We start from the raw sequence: 18,460 nt of genomic DNA, 5'->3' as shown, positions 1-18,460 counted from the left end.
AGCTTAAAATTCCTAATTTAAATCTGTATATCTGTACCTATAGTTCAGGAGATTGAGATTCCTATTTTTCAGGAGATATCATGTATAGCAGTGTGTGTGTATATATATCTCATAGCTATAGAAAGAGATTTCATTTTAATTGAGTAAGTTTTGTACTCGAGTAAAATTCTCTTCAATTCTTATACTTTTGAGTGATTTTGTTTGGTACTCGAGTAAGTCCCCTTCATCTTCAGTTCAATATTTGTTCAACTACAATTAAATAGAAAGAGAAAACATGGGAAATTAGAATGTATCAATTCCATAGTACTATAAAATTGTATAGACAATCTACTACCAATAATCTCAACATCTAAACTTGCAGAGAATTCCGAAAAGTTTCAATTACAAGCAAAGTTCATGGTAACCAACGAAATCCAAAACTATGCAAATCATAATTAAAAAGCCTAATAAACTCTTTGCATATGATCATGGCTACATCACAAGAAGTAATAATTGGTATTCAAAAATAACTAGAAATGGCATAATTATTACTTACAGAGAGGGATAGGTGCAAGCTAGATGTGACTTCCTGCACGATATCTTGATCTACAAATCGGGACAAAATACATATCATTTGCCATGCACGAACTTTACGCCTGTGGACCTGTGGACCAACAAGAAAGAAAAAAGCATAGAAATTCTTTAAGGTTTGAATTCCAATTCCTTTGCTATATTGCAATATGCAATATCCGAATTGCTACACCAAATTTAACACTATTCAATAAATACAAAAACAAATATTATTAATTTGTATGATTACAGAAAAGGTAATCACCCCACTATACTTTTTGTACAGTTCCTTCGCAAGATCCTTGTCATTTACCTGCATCAATAAATACACCAATCAAAATTATGAATCAACATAAGACAAAACGCATTAAAAATGACAAAAAGCATACCAACTTGAAGACACCAAAGCTTCAATAGTAATGATAAAATCATAAAGCAGCAAGTTTCGTCACATCAAATGTCTACCTACTCTTATGATAATTTTTACACCTTTCAGTCCAAAACAACTATGGTTTCTAGAATATAAAAAACATGGCAATACTTGGGTACAAATTTTTTAAGAAAAGTCTCACCATGTACAAGGAAGTTTCGGAGGTATTTCAGCTCAAATAACAAAAAGAAATTAAAAACCTCAAATATTTGTATCAGATAAAACATCTACCAACAAGGAAACAACTAGAAAAATTTTCCACCTCAACAATAAAAATAAAACAATGGCCAAAGTATTGTTTGACTCAGAAAGAGGAGGAAAGGAATTAGTCATATCATAATGGTTAATGCAATAGCATCAAGTCAGATGTTCTTGGCTACAAATTTACCAGGCCCTAATTTTTCTGGAATTTTACATTAAAATAGTCAAAATAAAAATATTTTAAGATGAAGAAACCATTTAAGACTGAAAACAAAAAATCTAATACCAACACGGAGCCACAATTTCACACACACTATCCTCCTCAACAGCTAACAGCAGATCATGGTGTTCAAGTATTCATCTACTTAGTATACCACCTGTAGCTTTATCATTCAATTTTCATCCCCTGCAACATGCAGTTAACAAATGAAGTGTGTTGAAGCTACTTTTCCCTGACAAATGATTCCAAATGTTTATTTCTTCTTCATATTCAAATTTTTCGATATACAAAATATACTGTGAAAGCCTTCCTCATCAATAGCAAACAGATCACACATAGTCGTCTTTTAAACCTTCACTGCAACATTGATTTTCTGGCAGACAAACTTATTAAAACTAACAACGACATTAAGGTGGCACATACTCATAAAAATATTAAGAGGTGCAAACATTGAATCATAAAACCAGTAGTGTCACCAAAACAAAAACTTGAGAAACTTTGTGCAATGATACATGGTACCATGTTGTGAACATGGGGCAGAATAGAAACAGGAGGAGCTATCCAATAACACAATTTAAGCTACATGCATCCTTCTGTACATATTATCACTAAGTTACAACTTGTTTGAGCTTAGCAGAGAATTTGATGGCAATGAAAAATATTACATACCACTAAATCAAGAAGCTCTAGCAAAAACATTTTTCCTGATTCAAGAGCAGCCAGGTAGTTTTCATTTTCATTTACTGATCTTGTAGCTGACAAATCAGCAAGCTTGTAAAACAGAACAGCGACAGATACACGTGCATACAACTCTGTGTTGATGAATGCCTGGTAAGAAAGTGCAACATCCAAATTCATGCAGTTAGAAATTTCTAGAGATCACTGTAATACAAATTCAAAACTCAAGGAAACAAAAAACTACATGACAAAATATAACAAAAATCAATTGCAAGCAAAGCATTACACATATGAAGAATTACTTTATCTTCATTCTTAGTTAACAACATTCTTGTCACTACTTTGATCATTCTCATCATTCAGCTGCATCACTCATACTGCATTTCATGCACTATATTGGTATCAGACGCAGAAGCCCTAGCCACTGAATTTATGGATAAGCTGAGAAGAGAAAGCCCAAGAGGAAAGTTAGGAAGTGATTCTCAGCAGGAAAGAATGGACCTAAATTTTAGTAGTTTGAGTTTTAGTTCAAGAATTTCAGTCTTGCTAGAACTCTAGTTTCTTTGGTTTCCTTTTGTTTTCACATTAGGATTGGAGTCAAGTCACCCTATAAATAATCTGCTTTACAGTTAGACGAAGGGACAGCAGTCAATAAATCAGATCAAATTTCCTTCCATTGTGTTTCTTAGACCTAGGCGAGAATAGCATGGGGTTTTTTGTCGCTGCATCAGGTCGTATCAGAGCAGGTTGCTTTTCCTGATCTGATGGCAACAGGCAGCAATGGGTCCCGTGATGGTGATTAGGGAACTGGGGTCTCGAATCAAGGGACGTGTGAGGGCTTTGGAGCAGCGGATGAATCTCAGGATTCAGTGTTTAGAACAATGCTTTGATGAAATTGCAGATCGTCTTGGTGCCCTAAGCCTAGGCGCAGACAGGAACCGAACAAAGATAGACCCCTTGGGAACAGGGATGCTCATGACCAATCTATCTGCAGACAAGTTGCTACAAATTTATGTCGGAATCCAGCCTCTGAGGAAGATTTTGAAGATGGCAAGTATTTCATAGATGAACCAGTTAGACGTTTTGGGCATGGTAGGAATGTTGAATATGACATCAACGAATTTTGCTTGAAGGTAGATATTCCATGTTTTAATGCAAGTTCAAATATTGAAGGATTTCTGGATTGGATTGCATTGCTCGAAAGATTCTTTGATTATATGGAGACTGCATATGGAAAACGAGTATATCTAGTAGCCTGCAGATTAAAAGGAGGAGGTTCTGCACGGTGGGAGCAATTACATACCCGCAGACATCTTGAAGGAAGGGCACCTATAGCGATATGGTATCGGGTGAATCAGTTAGTGCAGCAAGATTTTCTTCCCCCTAACTACGAGTAAATCTTGTTTCAGTAGTACCAACGATGTCATCAGGGTCAGAAAACAATTCATAATGTTGGAAAGATTAAAATAAAATTGCGGTTCTTTCTCTTATGGGCGAGAATTATGTTAGGATCCTAGGGTTCACCTAGGGTTTCAGCAGAGAATTAGGGCAGATTTTAGGAAAATTAGGGCAGAATTAGAGAAAGAGAGGGAAAATAGAAGGAGAATGAGAGAATTGGGAGGAAGAAAGAGAGGAAGAGAAGCTGAGGGAGAGAAACAGACAGATCCAAGAGGGAGAGAGTTCGGAGAGAGGAAATCAGAAGATTCAATTGATATTTATGAATAATGCATCTATGACAACCCTAGTAGCTTTATACAGCTACTTTAATAGCTTAACAGAAAATAAAAGAAACAAAATAATTACTGCTCACAACTTCACAGAATTAACTACTCCTCCTGAGGGATATAATCTGCTACACTCAACCCTACTATAAGCTATTATACATCCTAGGGTCCTGACATCTCTCCCCACCTTTGAAATATTTCTTGTCCTCAAGAAATGCAAGACCTCACAAGGCAACTCTTAGGAAGATGGAGTAGCAGTTGCTGTAAACAGCTTAAGAATGCTACAGCTTCCCAATATTAGCTCTTTTTTCCTTCTCTTCCACAGCTTGGATGGAGAAATTTTGAAAAATCTCTGTAAGCATAACAAATTGTCAATAGATCTCATATACTCATCAACTGGAGCAAAACCAAAATCAATCACTCTTTGTTTGTTAGATGTACAGCTGAAACCTGCAAGCTGCTGTACACACAAACTTTTCCTATCACAACTCCTTCGACGTTGGTTGTTTTGAGTCTAGAGAATTAACTAACTGTGACAATAACTTCCTTGAATATTTCATTGCCATCTAGTGAAATTGAGGATGTCAGACACCCATCCTTAGCTGCATTTAATGGATTCCGGACAGGCCAACAGCCATTCTCTATTGCAGATATTTTTGCACTAGAGATTGGTTCTTGGCCAGTCCAGAATCCATTAACTGTAGCTAATAACCTTTAGATGTGACAACTGAGTAATGCAGACTCGCTTCGGATATCCAAACAAAAGCTGTCAGAGAGCATCAGAACTAGGAGTTGCTGCAACACCCAATTCCAGCCATCACCCCATCCTTCAATACAGGTGATAGAAATCCTAATTGGTCAGCTAGAGTAAGAACAAACCAAGCAGCAGGAGCTTTATTCTCAACAGCAAAATTTTTAGCTTCTTCAGCTATTCCCCTTAGCTTTCCTCCAGCTACAACTGGTCTCCAAAATTCCTTAAAACTTTGAATCTGCTCATTACTGAGAGAATTCCTGTTAGGATCATAACTCTTAGGAGACTTCCCAAGGCTGCAACTAGGATATGGCTTGATTAATTGTAATTCTGGAGGTTGAGCAATCAAAGTTTCTTATTGTTAGTTCCCGAATGATTATCAAAATAAAGAAGGAAAGAAAGGCCCATCATTCAGATGTTGGTTAGAACTTATGTTTTTTAGAAGTTTCTAAAACTAGAATAGGATACTTTCTTAATTCAGACTTGGGAAACTTTCCTAAGATTGTATATATGTAATCTTTTCTTTTTATGTATTGTAGTCTTTCTTATGTTGTATTTTCTCTCCTCTTTAAGAGGACATGTACGTGTACATATCAATTAAGGAAGAGTTTATTCAGTTTTTTCCATGGTATCAGAGCCTACGATACCTTCTTGTTGCTTCTAAACCCTAGTGTGCCTCCATTGCACTGTCTTGTTCTTTCTTTCATCCTGTTTGTTTAGCCATCATTGCTCCCTTCTTGCTCAACTGATTGTTTCAGTGAACATGTTTGAGATTTCTAAAGTTGCTCCATCCATGACAATTGGAGAAACAACTCCAGTTGATTAGCCAACGGGAGCCGGAGAGTTGCCTAGAATGCATCATTCCTACCATTTAGAAGGTAAGAACTACTTACAATGGGCCTAGCTAGTGAGGACCTTTCTCAAAGGCCGGGGGAAGATTGGTCACTTAACTGCAACCCCTCCAAAGGTCTCTGATCCCACTTTCACAGCTTGGGATATTGGGGATTCCCTAATCATGTCATGGTTATGGAGTGCTATGCAGCCTGAAGTAAGCAAAAATTATATGTTTTTTTCTTCAACAAAAGAGATTTGGGACACAATTAAACAAACACATTCTAAGGTTCAAGATGCCTCAGTGATCTTTGAAATCAAGACCAAGATCAGTAGTACTAGACATGCATCTTTAACTATAATACAATACTATAACAAGATGAATGGATTGTGGCTTGAACTTGATCATTACCAAGACATCAAAATGGTATGTAGTGAGGATGTTGCCACCCTTAATCATACTCTTAAGCGAGATAGAATTGTGGAGTTTTTAGCAAGCCTCAATGCATAATAGGATCAGGTTAAAGTCCAAATACTAGGCAGAGAGAAAATGCCTTCTCTTAATGAGGTGTTTGCAATAGTTCAAAGTGAAGAGAACCGGAGGGTAGCCATGCTCAGTGAACCTAGTTCATAGGGTTCAACTATGGTGTCCAATAAAGGAGAGGGAGCAAGATTTAGAACAGGGAAATCAAAAGTGCAACCAAAAAATCAAAATCGTGAAGGGTTGTGTTGCACTTACTGTAAGAAACCTAGGCACACCCGAGACACATGCTTTCAAGAGTTTAGCCTCAAAAACTAGGCCTATCTCTCGAACAAGGAGCTAGAGGAATGCGGCTCCACTAATAATATAGAATCCTCTACTGGATCTGATCTTAATCAGTTGAATAAAGATGATCAACAATCTCAATAATTTCCTAAGGACAATTTAGGATGGAACTTGATCTCTTGCTCAACAAGGTACTTGTCTGCATTCTGTTTCTTTTTCTACCTCAAAAACTGATAGAAATAACATATGGATCCTAAGTTCATGAGCCACATATCATATGACCTCTGAGTTGCATGTTTTTGAAACCTATAAGCCTCTGAAAACTTCTAAACAAATAACCATAAACAATGGAACTTCGGTTCCTATAACAGGATAGGGCAGGGTCAATCTTAGCCCCATTCTTCCTATCAAATAGGAACTTCATGTACCTAATTTATGTACCAACCTTGTTTCTGTCCATCAGCTCACTAAAGACTTGAACTACCTTGTTATTTTTTCTCCTCACTAAAGATATGGACATAGGGAAAATGATCGTTGTTGATGAGGAACAGAACGGGCTATATTACTTGAAGAAGGAGAGTGATTGTCCTAAAGGGGGGCTAAGGGTTGCTTGTTCACTCAGTCTATTTCAGATCTTGCCAACATTTGGCTTCATCATTATACACCTGGTTATCCTCCTTTTGCCTTGTTAAAGATCATGTTCCCTACCCTATTTAGGACTCTAAATCTGAGTACTTTTCAGTGTGATCTATGTGAAAATTCCAAGCATCATTGAGTGTCCTATCCAATTAGAAATAAATTATCTTTTAGACCTTTTTCATTAATTCATTCTGACGTTTGGGGACCATCTATGATACCTACCTGTTATGGGGCTAGATGGTTTATTTCTCTCATAAATGATTGTACTCAAACGACTTGGATCTTTCTGTTAAAAGAAAAAGCTGTTATTGGTACTGTTCTACCCTATTTCTATAAAATGATTTCCACACAATATGGCTCTCCTATACAGAAATTCTGTACTGATAATGCAAGAGATTATTTCAATCATCAATTGCATCAGTTTTTCAAACAAGAAGAAATTGTCCATGAGTCCCAATAAGCTCTTGTCCGTGAGTCCCAATAAAATTTGTTGAATCTAAACCCTTTTTTGGCTTCTCTAGTGTTGGTCCCCAGGGGGAGAATGTGGAGTTTGGTGGCCAAAGTGTTGATGATGTTCTTCCTAGCCTAGAATCAATCCCAATAAGCTCTAGTGAGCTATTAGAGACTGATCAACCACCAATCACATTTAGATCCTCACCACACCCACCTGCTCACTCACCAAGCCACAATGAGCATGACATACCTAATCAAGCAGGTCAGCAACTGCCATCCCCAGTCAGGTTTAAGGGCTCTCCTCATGTATTCAAGAGAAGACCTCAGCCCATTTTGGATCCTCAATTTGCATCAACATCAGACCTCAGTCCAAGTACCGAATTCACTCAACCTTCAGTTCCAGCTCCATCCCTGTTAATGATTTGGATCTCCCTATTGCTGTCAGAAAATAGGTTAGAAGTTGTACTTAATATCCATTGGCTAATTTTCTTTCTTACCACTGTCACTCCCAAAAGCACAAAAGCTTCCTAACATCCTTGGATACTATTGTTATTCCTAAGTCAGTTGATTAGGCTCTAAAAGATCAGAACTGGAAGCAAGCTATGCTAGAAGGGATGAGAGTATTAAATAAGAATCAAACATGGGAGCAGGGTACTTAGACCAAAGGGACTCAAACCAATAGACTAGAGGTGGATTTTTAATCTGAAATATAATGCAGATGGAACCTTAGAAAGGTATAAAGCTACATTGGTGGCTAAGGGCTATACTTAATCCTATGGAATAGACTATCTTGAGACCTTTGCTCCTGTGGCAAAGATGAAAACCGTGAGAATACTCCTATCACTAGCAGCCTATTTTGGATGGCAGTTACAGCAGCTAGATGTGAAGAATGCCTTCCTACATAAAGATTTAAAGGAGAAAGTATTCATGGAATTATCCCTAGGATTCTAGAAAGAAGATTTAGGGAAAGTATGCAGACTTAAGAAGGCCCTCTATGGCCTCAAGCAATCCCCACGAGTCTAGTTTGGCAGATTTTCTAAGGCCATGAGATCTATGGGATATTATCAAAGCAGAAGTGATCATACCCTCCTTATTAAGCGCTCAGATGAAGAAAAGGCGACTGCCTTGCTAGTGTATGTGGATGACATAATTGTTATTGGAAATGATGGACAAGAACAAAAGGTCCTCAAGGAAAATTTGGCCCAAGAATTCGAGATCGAAGACCTTGGTGCTCTCAAATATTTATTTGGGAATAGAGGTAGCTTACTCTAAGGCGGGAATTTTTCTATCCCAACGCAAGTATATCTTGGATTTGTTAACTGAGCAGGTTTGCTAGGAGGAAAAGGAGCTAGCATACCGGTAGAATCTAATGTCAAATTAAGGGAAAGCCCTAACAGTCAACTAGGGGATAAGGGAAGGTACCAAAGGTTGGTTATCCAGTTGATTTATCTCTCACTTACTAGACCTAACATTGTTTTTGTAGTCAACCTAGCAAGTCAATTCATGCACAACCCAACCGAGGAGCATATGTAAGCAGTAAGAAAGATATTGAGCTATCTAAAAGCAACAGCAAGCAAGGGTATTTTATTTAGAACAGGTGTTGAATTGGATGTTAAGGGCTACACAGATGTAGATTATCCAAGGTCCCTCACTAATAGAAGGTCTACAACCGGGTATTGTGTGTTCTTAGGTGGAAATCTTGTGTTCTGGAGGAGTAAGAAGCAAAGCATTATGGTCAGGTCTACTGCAAAGAAAGAATTTAGGGCTACGGTCCTTGGTCTATGTGAATTACTATTGCTAAGGATTGTCTTAGAGGATTTGAAAATCCATATTCAAGGTCCGATCAAGTCGTTTTGTGATAATCAATCAGCCATTGGTATTGCTCATAATCTTGTTTAACGTGACAGGGGAAAGCATATAGAAATAGACAAGCATTTTATGAGGAAAGGTTGGATGCAAGTCTAATTCACATTCCCTATGTCCCATTTGAAAAATAAGTGGCTGATGTTTTAACAAAGGGGCTGGCTGCTAGGAGATTTGAAGACTTGATAGGCAAGCTGGGAATGATAGATATTCATTCACCAGCTTGAGGAAGAGTATTGGTTCCCAAAGGATTATTAAAATAAAGAAGCAGGAAAAAATGGCACATCATTCAAATGCTGGTTAGAACTTATGTTTTTTAGAAGTTTCTAAATCTAGAATAGGATACTTTCTATTTAGACTAAGGAAACTTTCCTAAGATTGTAATGTGTAATCTTTTCTTTTTATGTATTATAGTCTTTCTTATGTTGTATTTTCTCTCCTCTATAAGAGGACATGTACGTGTGCATATCAATTAAGGAAGAGTTTATGCAGTTTTTTACACTTATATTCCAGTCGGAATCAACTGGCAACCTCGTCTGCAAATACTGATTAACTGGAACTGCTCTAGGAATTGCTGGAATCACCGTCAGAATTGCCTAGCCTGCTCACCTTCAAAAGTTGAACAAGAATTTCTGATCAGCTGCTCTACTTCGCCTTCAATTCCGTGCCAAGTATTGCTGCACACTGCTTCTTGTGACTCGATCTACCTCAACTACCTTCAAATCAAATCGAAATCACAACCAAGGATTTACTACTCTGTTACAGTCTCTACAAAGTCGCCTCTGTATCAGCTTCACTAATTCGCCATTATCACCCGTAACGACCATGAATCAGCTGCTAAAAATTTCCAGAATCCAGCCGAGAACAGCAAAAGTTGGCTAAACTGAATTCACCTGAATTCTTAGTGCAGGAATCTCAGCTGAGGATAACCTTGCTCTAATACCAAATTGTTAGTGTTGTGCCATAAATTTGTCAGGCATCTCCCTGGGAATATTTTTAATGAATGAATACAAGTGGGCGAATTTTTCCAATAATAATATCGAATAAATAGTGAAGGAATAATTAATAATATTATTAATGATATATGATTGGTGTGAGGGTAAAATTGTACAAGGGAAAAAGTGCCAAGTCTGCCTATAAATTGTACAGTAAAACAACAGTCAAGGGAGGACTTTTGGCAGGGGGAGAGAGCAGAAAAGACTGAGGGACTTTCTTCCCAGAACCTGGGACATTCTTCCCGGAAGCCGGGACTTTCTTCCCAGAAGCTGGGACATTCTTTCTGGAAGCTGGAACTTCTCTTCCCGGAAGCTGGGACTTCTTCCCGGAAGCTGGAACATTCTTCCCGGAAGCTGACATGGTCACGTGGCTGCATGGCTCTTCCTCCCGGCACTCACTTTCCTCCCATGTCTCGCATAGCTGCATGGTAGTTTGCCTGCATGGCCACACATGGCTCTTCCTCCCGGGATGATCCTTCTTCCTGGAACAAGGCATGGTGCAGCTTCTTCCCGGAATGCTCCACCTTCCCAGAACAATGCATGATGCACCTTCTTCCTGGAATGCTCCTTCCCCGAACAAGGTGTGTTGCTGCAATTCTTCCCGGATGCACTTTCTTCCTGGGTGCAGCGTGACAGCATCCCTCCCGAAATGGCTTTCCTTCCCGAATATGGCTGCAATTCCTCCTGCTACCACTTCTCCAAAACTCCTCCAGTGAGCAAGCAATGCCCTCAAGCCAACGTGGCCCCCTTTGACCAGCCTACCACAAATCCTTCTCAAATCTTCCTCCATATGCCTTCCAATTCCTCAGGCCATAGTGCCCAGCGGGTCCTGTACATCACGTCCCTACAATTTCTAATGGTATTCCATAGGCCATATGTGTATATAATTAATTAAACATATAATATGCTACACATTGGCCCACGCAATTTCCAATTGCAATCTCAATTCACCCATAATATACAGTTTATATGCATATACTTATATAATTGCCTACAAGCCATTCTCACATGCAAAGTGCCCAATGGGCCCCACAGCTTGATCACTGCCATGTCCAATTACAATATGTTTAATTGCATTCCGTACTTAACGTATACATGTAGCATCGATATAACTAATTAAGTATGTGATATGCATATAATAAACACAATATGTAAGTGCCCAATGGGTCCCACACGCTAATTAATCTATATCCTGTGCAACAGGGATGCCACCTCAAAAATATCATGCTAAATCTAGAATAATGGACAACTCTCGAAAACATTCTTTGTCACCCTCGGGATTTCACCTGGGTGATGCGGTCACCAATCAAGATCCGGCCCAAAGTCGACCCGACCACGCCGGAACAATATTTTAATAATTCTTAAGTTTTAGAATTCTACTTGGTTTAGGATTCTACTTTATGTTATTTTAATACTTCTTAAGTTTTTAGAATTCTACTTGATTTAGGATTCAATTTCATGTTTCTACTTGATTTAGGATTCTACTTCATGTTGGATTGGGATTTATTTTTATTAGGATTCTAGTTGGATTTTGTTTTCCAAATATTAGATGGATTTGGATTAGCCAAATACTATAAATATGCCTAAAATCTAGAGTTTGTAATCAAGTTTTTCTTAATCAAATTTCAACAACCTATTTGGGTTTTCTTAGCAAAACAATCTTGGTTTTGCATCTTCTTGAAAGCCAAGCTTCGGCCATTGAAGTTTGCTCTTTCAAGGGTTTATTTTGGTGTGTTTTCTTCACACTCGCGCTACACGCTGCGTCACTGGGTCGGCCATTTAGAGGCCAAGAACCTACCCCGACAACTCGCCGTAAGGCCCACCTTCTCACGAAGAACTCCATATGTCACTAAGTCCTCCAGAAGGAATTCTCCTTAAGCCCATTCGAATTTGAAACAAGGACCACAGCCCTCACGCCAAAAGCATGCATGTTTATCTATGATATCTAGTAAAAAGCACTATAAATAGCCCTTCTCTCATCGGGAAAGGTACCCCTTTTATATTCATTGATTGTATTATTTATTATGCACCCGATGGAACCTCTGCTAGCTCCCCTGGATAACCATTTTCCTTCACATACTAACTTAAGCATCGAAGAGCATATGCGGGTGAATCATCCCCGTGTGCCTTCTAACTTGTGTCAGATCCTAGGGGATCTGGTAGTGGTCAATCTGGATCTTCTCCCAAAGTGATGGAGATTTCAAGGAAATCAAGAGAATTCTCAAAGGAAAGTGTGAAAGAGAATAGAATTGCAGAAAAAGAGACGGAGAGAAAGATCGAGAGAATTGGAGGGAAATTCAGAAATGTTCATTCAATAATCCATATGTTTCTCAAGGTAGGGGTAGGCTACAATTTATAACCTCTCCCCCGCGTACATAAGTTCCTGCCAAATACAACAAGCCTAGCCACTTTTTATTTTATTTGCTATTATCACTCCTAATACTCTCCACTTGCACAACTACAATTACGTAAGTACATAACAATACCCTCCCCTTGAGACATTTCTTGTCCTCAAGAAATGGTTAGTAGGATGACTACTCAAGGGAAGTGATTGAGCAGGTCTGGGAGGTACTCACACGTGTTGTCGTTGCCATGTCTATTGGACCACTTGACGAATACTTGCATAATTGGTGCTCCTTGGTGACAGATCATCTGCCTATCCACAATAGCAATTGGTTCAAGGCCTTCATTGGTCTCCAACACTTTCAAGGGTAGGTAGAGATTCACCTGATGTCCCTTTACTACCTCTTTCAGCAAGGACACATGGAAGACTGGGTGTATCTAGGTACCCTCCAGTAGCTGAAGCCTATAGGCTACACTCCCAATCTTGGCTACAACAAGAAAGGGACCAAAATACCTGGGGCTAAGTTTGGAGATAGGGCTCGTAGCTAGTGACTTGAGGTGAGGCCCTTTCAACTTCAAATACACTTCTTCCCCTACATCAAATTCCCTCTCACTCCTCCCACAGTCAACCAACTAGTTCATACGATTATGAGCCACGGCCAGGTCCTTCTTAAGTTGTTGTAGGACCTACTACCTCTGTTGCAAGTGCTCATCCACTACTGCCACATTTGTAGGTCCCGAAAGGGCTAGCAATAAGGGTGGCTTGTAACCAAAGAGAGCCTCAAAAGAGGAGATCCTAATGGCACTATGATGGCTGGAATTATACCACCATTGTGCCACAGATTGCCATTTTTGCAGTATCTCTTACTAATGCACAAGCAAAGATTGCATTCAAAGAATGCAGCTTTTGCTACAGTCAATGCTGAATCAGTTATGTCGCCACCTATGCATGTTAATATGACTGCATTTACACCAAGGAATCTTAGCAATTTCATGAATAATAGAGGTGGAGGCTTTCACCTAAACAGAGGTGGTGGTTTTGTTAATAAAGGAGGAAGAGGTAGAGGAAGGTAGTCTGGAAAGAGAATTTATTGCCAACTATCTGGTAAGCAAGGTCACTTTGTTGACAAGTGCTATCATCAGTTTGATAGCAATTTTCAAAGAAAATCTATATACAGTCAGAATGTTGAACGGCCTCAAATGGTTTCCCAACCAAATACTCAAGCTTTTTCAACTTCCCTGAATGGTTCTAATGAGGTCTACATGAATGAGCTAGGAACCAAGTCAGGAACTTCTTATAATCAGTTTTCTCAAACTCCTTACAACCACTGTTCACAGCCTATTGATAATGCCTATAATGCCTCTCTATCAAAGTCATCCTTCACAGATCCTGCTGTCATGAACCTAGGGTTCATAATGGGGCTGGATTGGCAATCAGAAGAATCCAATTGAGTAGAACTAAGAACAGAAAGTTTAAAAGGATATTTGGACAGAAATGGGGGAAGGATGTAGAGAGAAATGAGGGAGAGAAGTAGAGAGAAAATGAGAGAGAATCAGATATTCATTTCAATAATTTTCAGCATACCATCCCCTCCATTTACATCAGCCTTATATAGGCATATTTGTCCCCTAACAGCCTTGCACATGCAGCCATGTGCACCTAACTAATTGCTAGAATATCCCTAACAAACTATTCTACCCTATTATAATAATACCCTTTTATTACTCATAGGGTCATGACAATTCCCCCCTCCATAAGAGAGTTCTTGTCCCCAAGAACTTGCCGCAAGTAGCCATTGCTCTTCATCCAATTCCAATCTTCTCTATGCGGATAATCCTCCTTTCTTTCTTTCTACTTCTAGGTCTCTTCTTCTTTATTCTTAGGTTTTCAAGATCAATTCCAAGTATGAATTGACCCAGAATTTCAATAGGGAAAACTTCATTACCATCCAAAACAAGTAAGAAGGGCAGATCTTCAGCCATTGTTGCTGTTACTCTATCCCCATTCAACCCACAGCCATGTTTTGCTGCAAAAATATCAACAGCAACCTCAAAATGCAGCAATGGAGGTTTGTATTCTTTCCTTGAATACTCATACCAAGGCTATTTGTGAGCATTAACATTAGGAGATGCTGCAACTTCACTTCCAGCCAACGATTGCTCAATAATTGACACCTGGCCAAGTGTTTCAGCACTAGTAAGAGTGCTTGAGAGGCTGTCAATTGATTGAGTGTCATCCTCCAATCCCTTTTCCTCACTTTTTTCTTCCTCCTCTTCCCCTTCTTCCTTAAAGTTGGACTGCTCTTGTTGCAGAATCCCAAAAATATCACCACCGAGAACTTCTTTTCCAAAGGAATCGGTGTGTTCCTTTAATTCTCCTTTTGCCCACAAACCTTGTACCGAACCCTCGCAAAGTCTGCTATTGCTGTCAACATTGTCATTATCGTCACCTTTCTTGTCCATTCCACCTAGGCCGACATACTTCTTCCACTCCGTATTGGAGGTAGGCAGTGAATCTGCTTCTTGCCTCCTAAATTTCTCCTTCGGCTGCTCCATTTTAAGGAATTCATCTTTGTTAAAACTTCCGTGATAATCATCAAAGTATTCCACCGGAAAGTTGTAATGATACTTCTTAATTAGTATCATTGCAAACTCTTGCAGCTTCTCGCGGAACATTCGAACCAATTCCTTGCTCTCTTCTTGTATTACACTTCTTGTTTCCTTGTCAACTTGGTTAATCTCCTTCTCAAAATCCTTTTCCCATGTTTGATGCTGCTGGTCAACTGAAAAGGCAGCCTTCTTTGGCTGCCATTGAGGCTCCATTCCAACTGAAAAGGAAGCTTTCTTCTGCTGCAATTGAAGGCTCATATGCTCCATGTATGCACTGCCTCCCCGAGCTTCACGAGTAGGACACCCCACTGAAAATGCAGCTTCCTTTGGCTACCATTGAGGCTCCATTCCGGCTGAAAATGAAGCATTCTTCTTCATGTATGCACTGCTTTCCATGGCTGATTTTTCACCAACAGTATACTTCGAAGTCCAAGGAGCTATATACATACTGCTCTTCTTCACCTCTCCAATTCAAACAAAGTTACCCAATTCAAAGTTGAAATTACCCTTTGTTTACCTTACTAGCAGCCTAGGATTTGATTGGAATTACCACATGCGAAATTCCTCTTCACTGATTCGTTGCTCAATCCCTTCCCCGGAGCCACGGACAAGTTGCCTTAACCTCCTCAATCTAGGCCAGAACTGTTCGTCCACCTCCTACCACGCAAGCAATCTTGCAATCTTGGACTTTAGCCTCTTATATTTGGCTGAGACCCCACAAAATTTAGCGGCAGTAAGAGGGATCGGAAGCTGGGCGGTGGCCGAGATCTGTTGCTAAGAAGCAACAGCCAAGATCGCCTGGGTTTGCTTGCTTCTAACACACACAGCGACTTGGATCTAGCCACTAGAACAGCTGTAATTTACACAAGCCGCTAGAATTGAAGGCTAAGGATGTTCACGAAATTGGCCGGGGCTCTTCGCTTTTCCTGTTCGAACAACCACGTCTGCAACAATATCCAAAAATCAGATCATCAGCTCAACCCATCTGCTGTCAATCCAGATTTGCAACAGCCCTTGACACCACTACTGTCCTTGCTTCAGAATCGCACCTTAAGATCGCCTGGAATCGAATAACCCAATCACCGACTAATGGTTGGAGGACCCCCCACACTCCTCGAGTTCACCTTTCAAATCCGTCTCACTCTTGACCCTCCGACGGACTCCGATCCCCTCGAAACGTCCACCGTTTGGATCGGATTTGCTTGCTTGTGTTGGATCGGATTTGCTTGCTTGTGCTCGCCTCACCCAATCACCGTCCGTTTGGATTGGACCACTGGCTCGGTCATGTAATTTATCGAAATTTCGCTGGGTTTGCTTCGCGTTCCACTTTCAGCCTCAACTAGCAGCCAACGTTCCACCTCGTGCTTCAGAATCAATTTTCGAGGGTCACCCGTAGCAACTGTGGATCAGAAGCTAAGAATTTCCAAACTCCAGCAAACTGAACAGCTAAGCAACGGATCCGATTCCGCCTTCTGGCTCGTCTGTTGCAAAGTCTCCTACACTCGCCTCACCTTCTTGATCAACTACAGCAACTTGGAAAACAGCAACAAATCACCCTGCTGTTACACCTTCAAGTCAACAACCTAATCTGAAGCGATTCACGCTTCCAACTTCAAGGTCTCTCTGATTCCGATCTCATACCTGTTGCGCCACTTGGATTTTTACTTCAAATTCAACTCGTATCACTGTCGAAACTTGAATCAATATCACAGCCAAGGATGGGCTGCTCTGATACCAATTGTCATGAACCTAGGGTTCATAATGGGGCTGGATTGGCAATCGGAAGAATCCGATTGAGTAGAACTAAGAACAGAAAGTTTAAAAGGATATTTGGACAGAAATGGGGGAAGGATGTAGAGAGAAATGAGGGAGAGAAGTAGAGAGAAAATGAGAGAGCATCAGATATTCATTTCAATAATTTTCAGCATAAGATCCCCTCCATTTACATCAGCCTTATATAGGCATATTTGTCCCCTAACAGCCTTGCACATGCAGCCATGTGCACCTAACTAATTGCTAGAATATCCCTAACAAACTATTCTACCCTATTACAATAATACCCTTTTATTACTCATAGGGTCATGACACCTGCTTGGCTCGTTGATTCAGGAGCTACAAATCATATAACTTCTACAAATTATATAAATGTAAGAGAGTAGTTCCATTTTATCATGTACTGTCTCCTAATGTTCAGTTTGCTTGTAAAGAACAATTGTATCGTAGATGGCATGCCAAGTTAGGGCACCCATCCTCCAATATACTGCATTTGATTCTTAATAAGATACATTTGCCTTCTTCTTCAAAGGCAGCCTTTTGTGACTCTTGTAAAGTAGGCAAACTTAGTCAATTATCGTTTGCTGATTGTCCAATTACAGTAACCAAGCCTCTAGAATTGGTTTACTCTGATTTGTGGGGTCCATCTCCGATTTTGTCCATTGAAGGATATTGGTATTATATCATATTTGTGGATGCTTATTCTCGATATACATGACTATACCCATTGAAACTTAAATCTGATGCCCTTTCTATCTTCAAGATATTTCATAAACTTGTTGAAGTACAATTCCAAACAAAGCTTAAAGCTTTACAAACTGATAATGGAGGAGAATTCAAAGTGTTTTTACCTTATCTTCATAGCTGTGGAATACAACCTCGTTTCACATGTCCTTACACTCACAAGCAAAATGGAGTAGCCAAACGTGAACACAGACACATTGCTGAAATGGGGTTAACCTTGCTTTCTCATTCTCATATGCCACTTAAATTTTGGGTTGAAGCCTTTCAAACACCAGTGTATAGTATCAATCTGTTACCTTCTGCTGCTCTTATATTTCAAATTCCATTTGAGCTTCTTTTCCACAAACAGCCCAATTATCTCATGTTACAACCCTTTGGTTGTGCTTACTTCCCTTATTTGCATCCTTATAACAAGCACGAGTTTGAATTTCATTCAACTAAATGTGTTTTCATTGGGTATAGTCATACACAAGCAGGATACAAATGTTTGCATCCATCAGGTCGAATCTATGTTTCTCGGCATGTTCAGTTTAATCCTGATGATTTTCCATTCAGTTCATTGTTTCCTTCTAATTATGTTCCTAAGTCTTGTTCTTCTAGTTTTCCAACTTCGTACTTCGAGTCTATTTCTTTGTCCACCCCTTCTGGAGTAGCACAACCTGAGATTTCTTCCTTATCAAGCTCACCTTCTTCTCAATCCATGAGATCTCTTTCTAATCAGGTCACTAATTCTTTTACTACTTCTCAACCTATATTGTCTATACCTCAGCCTTCCTCTAAACTTATACCATGTGTGTCTAGACACACAACTCCACCTCAGCCTTCCATTCATCCTATGCTTACCAGATCCAAGGCCAAACAACTTCAATTGACTTCTCCTCATGCCCTAA

The 18,460-nt window shown here is 39.6% G+C and overlaps 1 protein-coding gene across 7 annotated transcripts in view; it reads right to left on the bottom strand.

Annotated features, from left to right (window-relative positions):
* LOC127813058 (uncharacterized) overlaps positions 1-18,460 on the bottom strand; it is a 148,334-nt gene that overhangs the window by 66,974 nt on the left and 62,900 nt on the right. For all 7 annotated transcript variants that reach the window (XR_008026057.1, XM_052353779.1, XM_052353783.1 and 4 more), the window contains 3 exons: positions 2,070-2,228; positions 815-862; positions 536-643 (listed from right to left, as the gene is read on the bottom strand). Coding sequence is in view for 6 of the 7 variants with exons in the window: in XM_052353779.1 (XP_052209739.1) it covers positions 536-643; positions 815-862; positions 2,070-2,228 (315 nt within the window). In the remaining variant the exon portion in view is untranslated. The remainder of the gene's footprint in view (positions 1-535; positions 644-814; positions 863-2,069; positions 2,229-18,460) is intronic.

Source organism: Diospyros lotus, chromosome 11, assembly GCF_014633365.1.
Source record: "Diospyros lotus cultivar Yz01 chromosome 11, ASM1463336v1, whole genome shotgun sequence".
Taxonomy (NCBI): domain Eukaryota; kingdom Viridiplantae; phylum Streptophyta; class Magnoliopsida; order Ericales; family Ebenaceae; genus Diospyros; species Diospyros lotus.
Note: the sequence above shows the minus strand (reverse complement) of the source record. Positions and strands in the feature narration are given on the sequence as shown.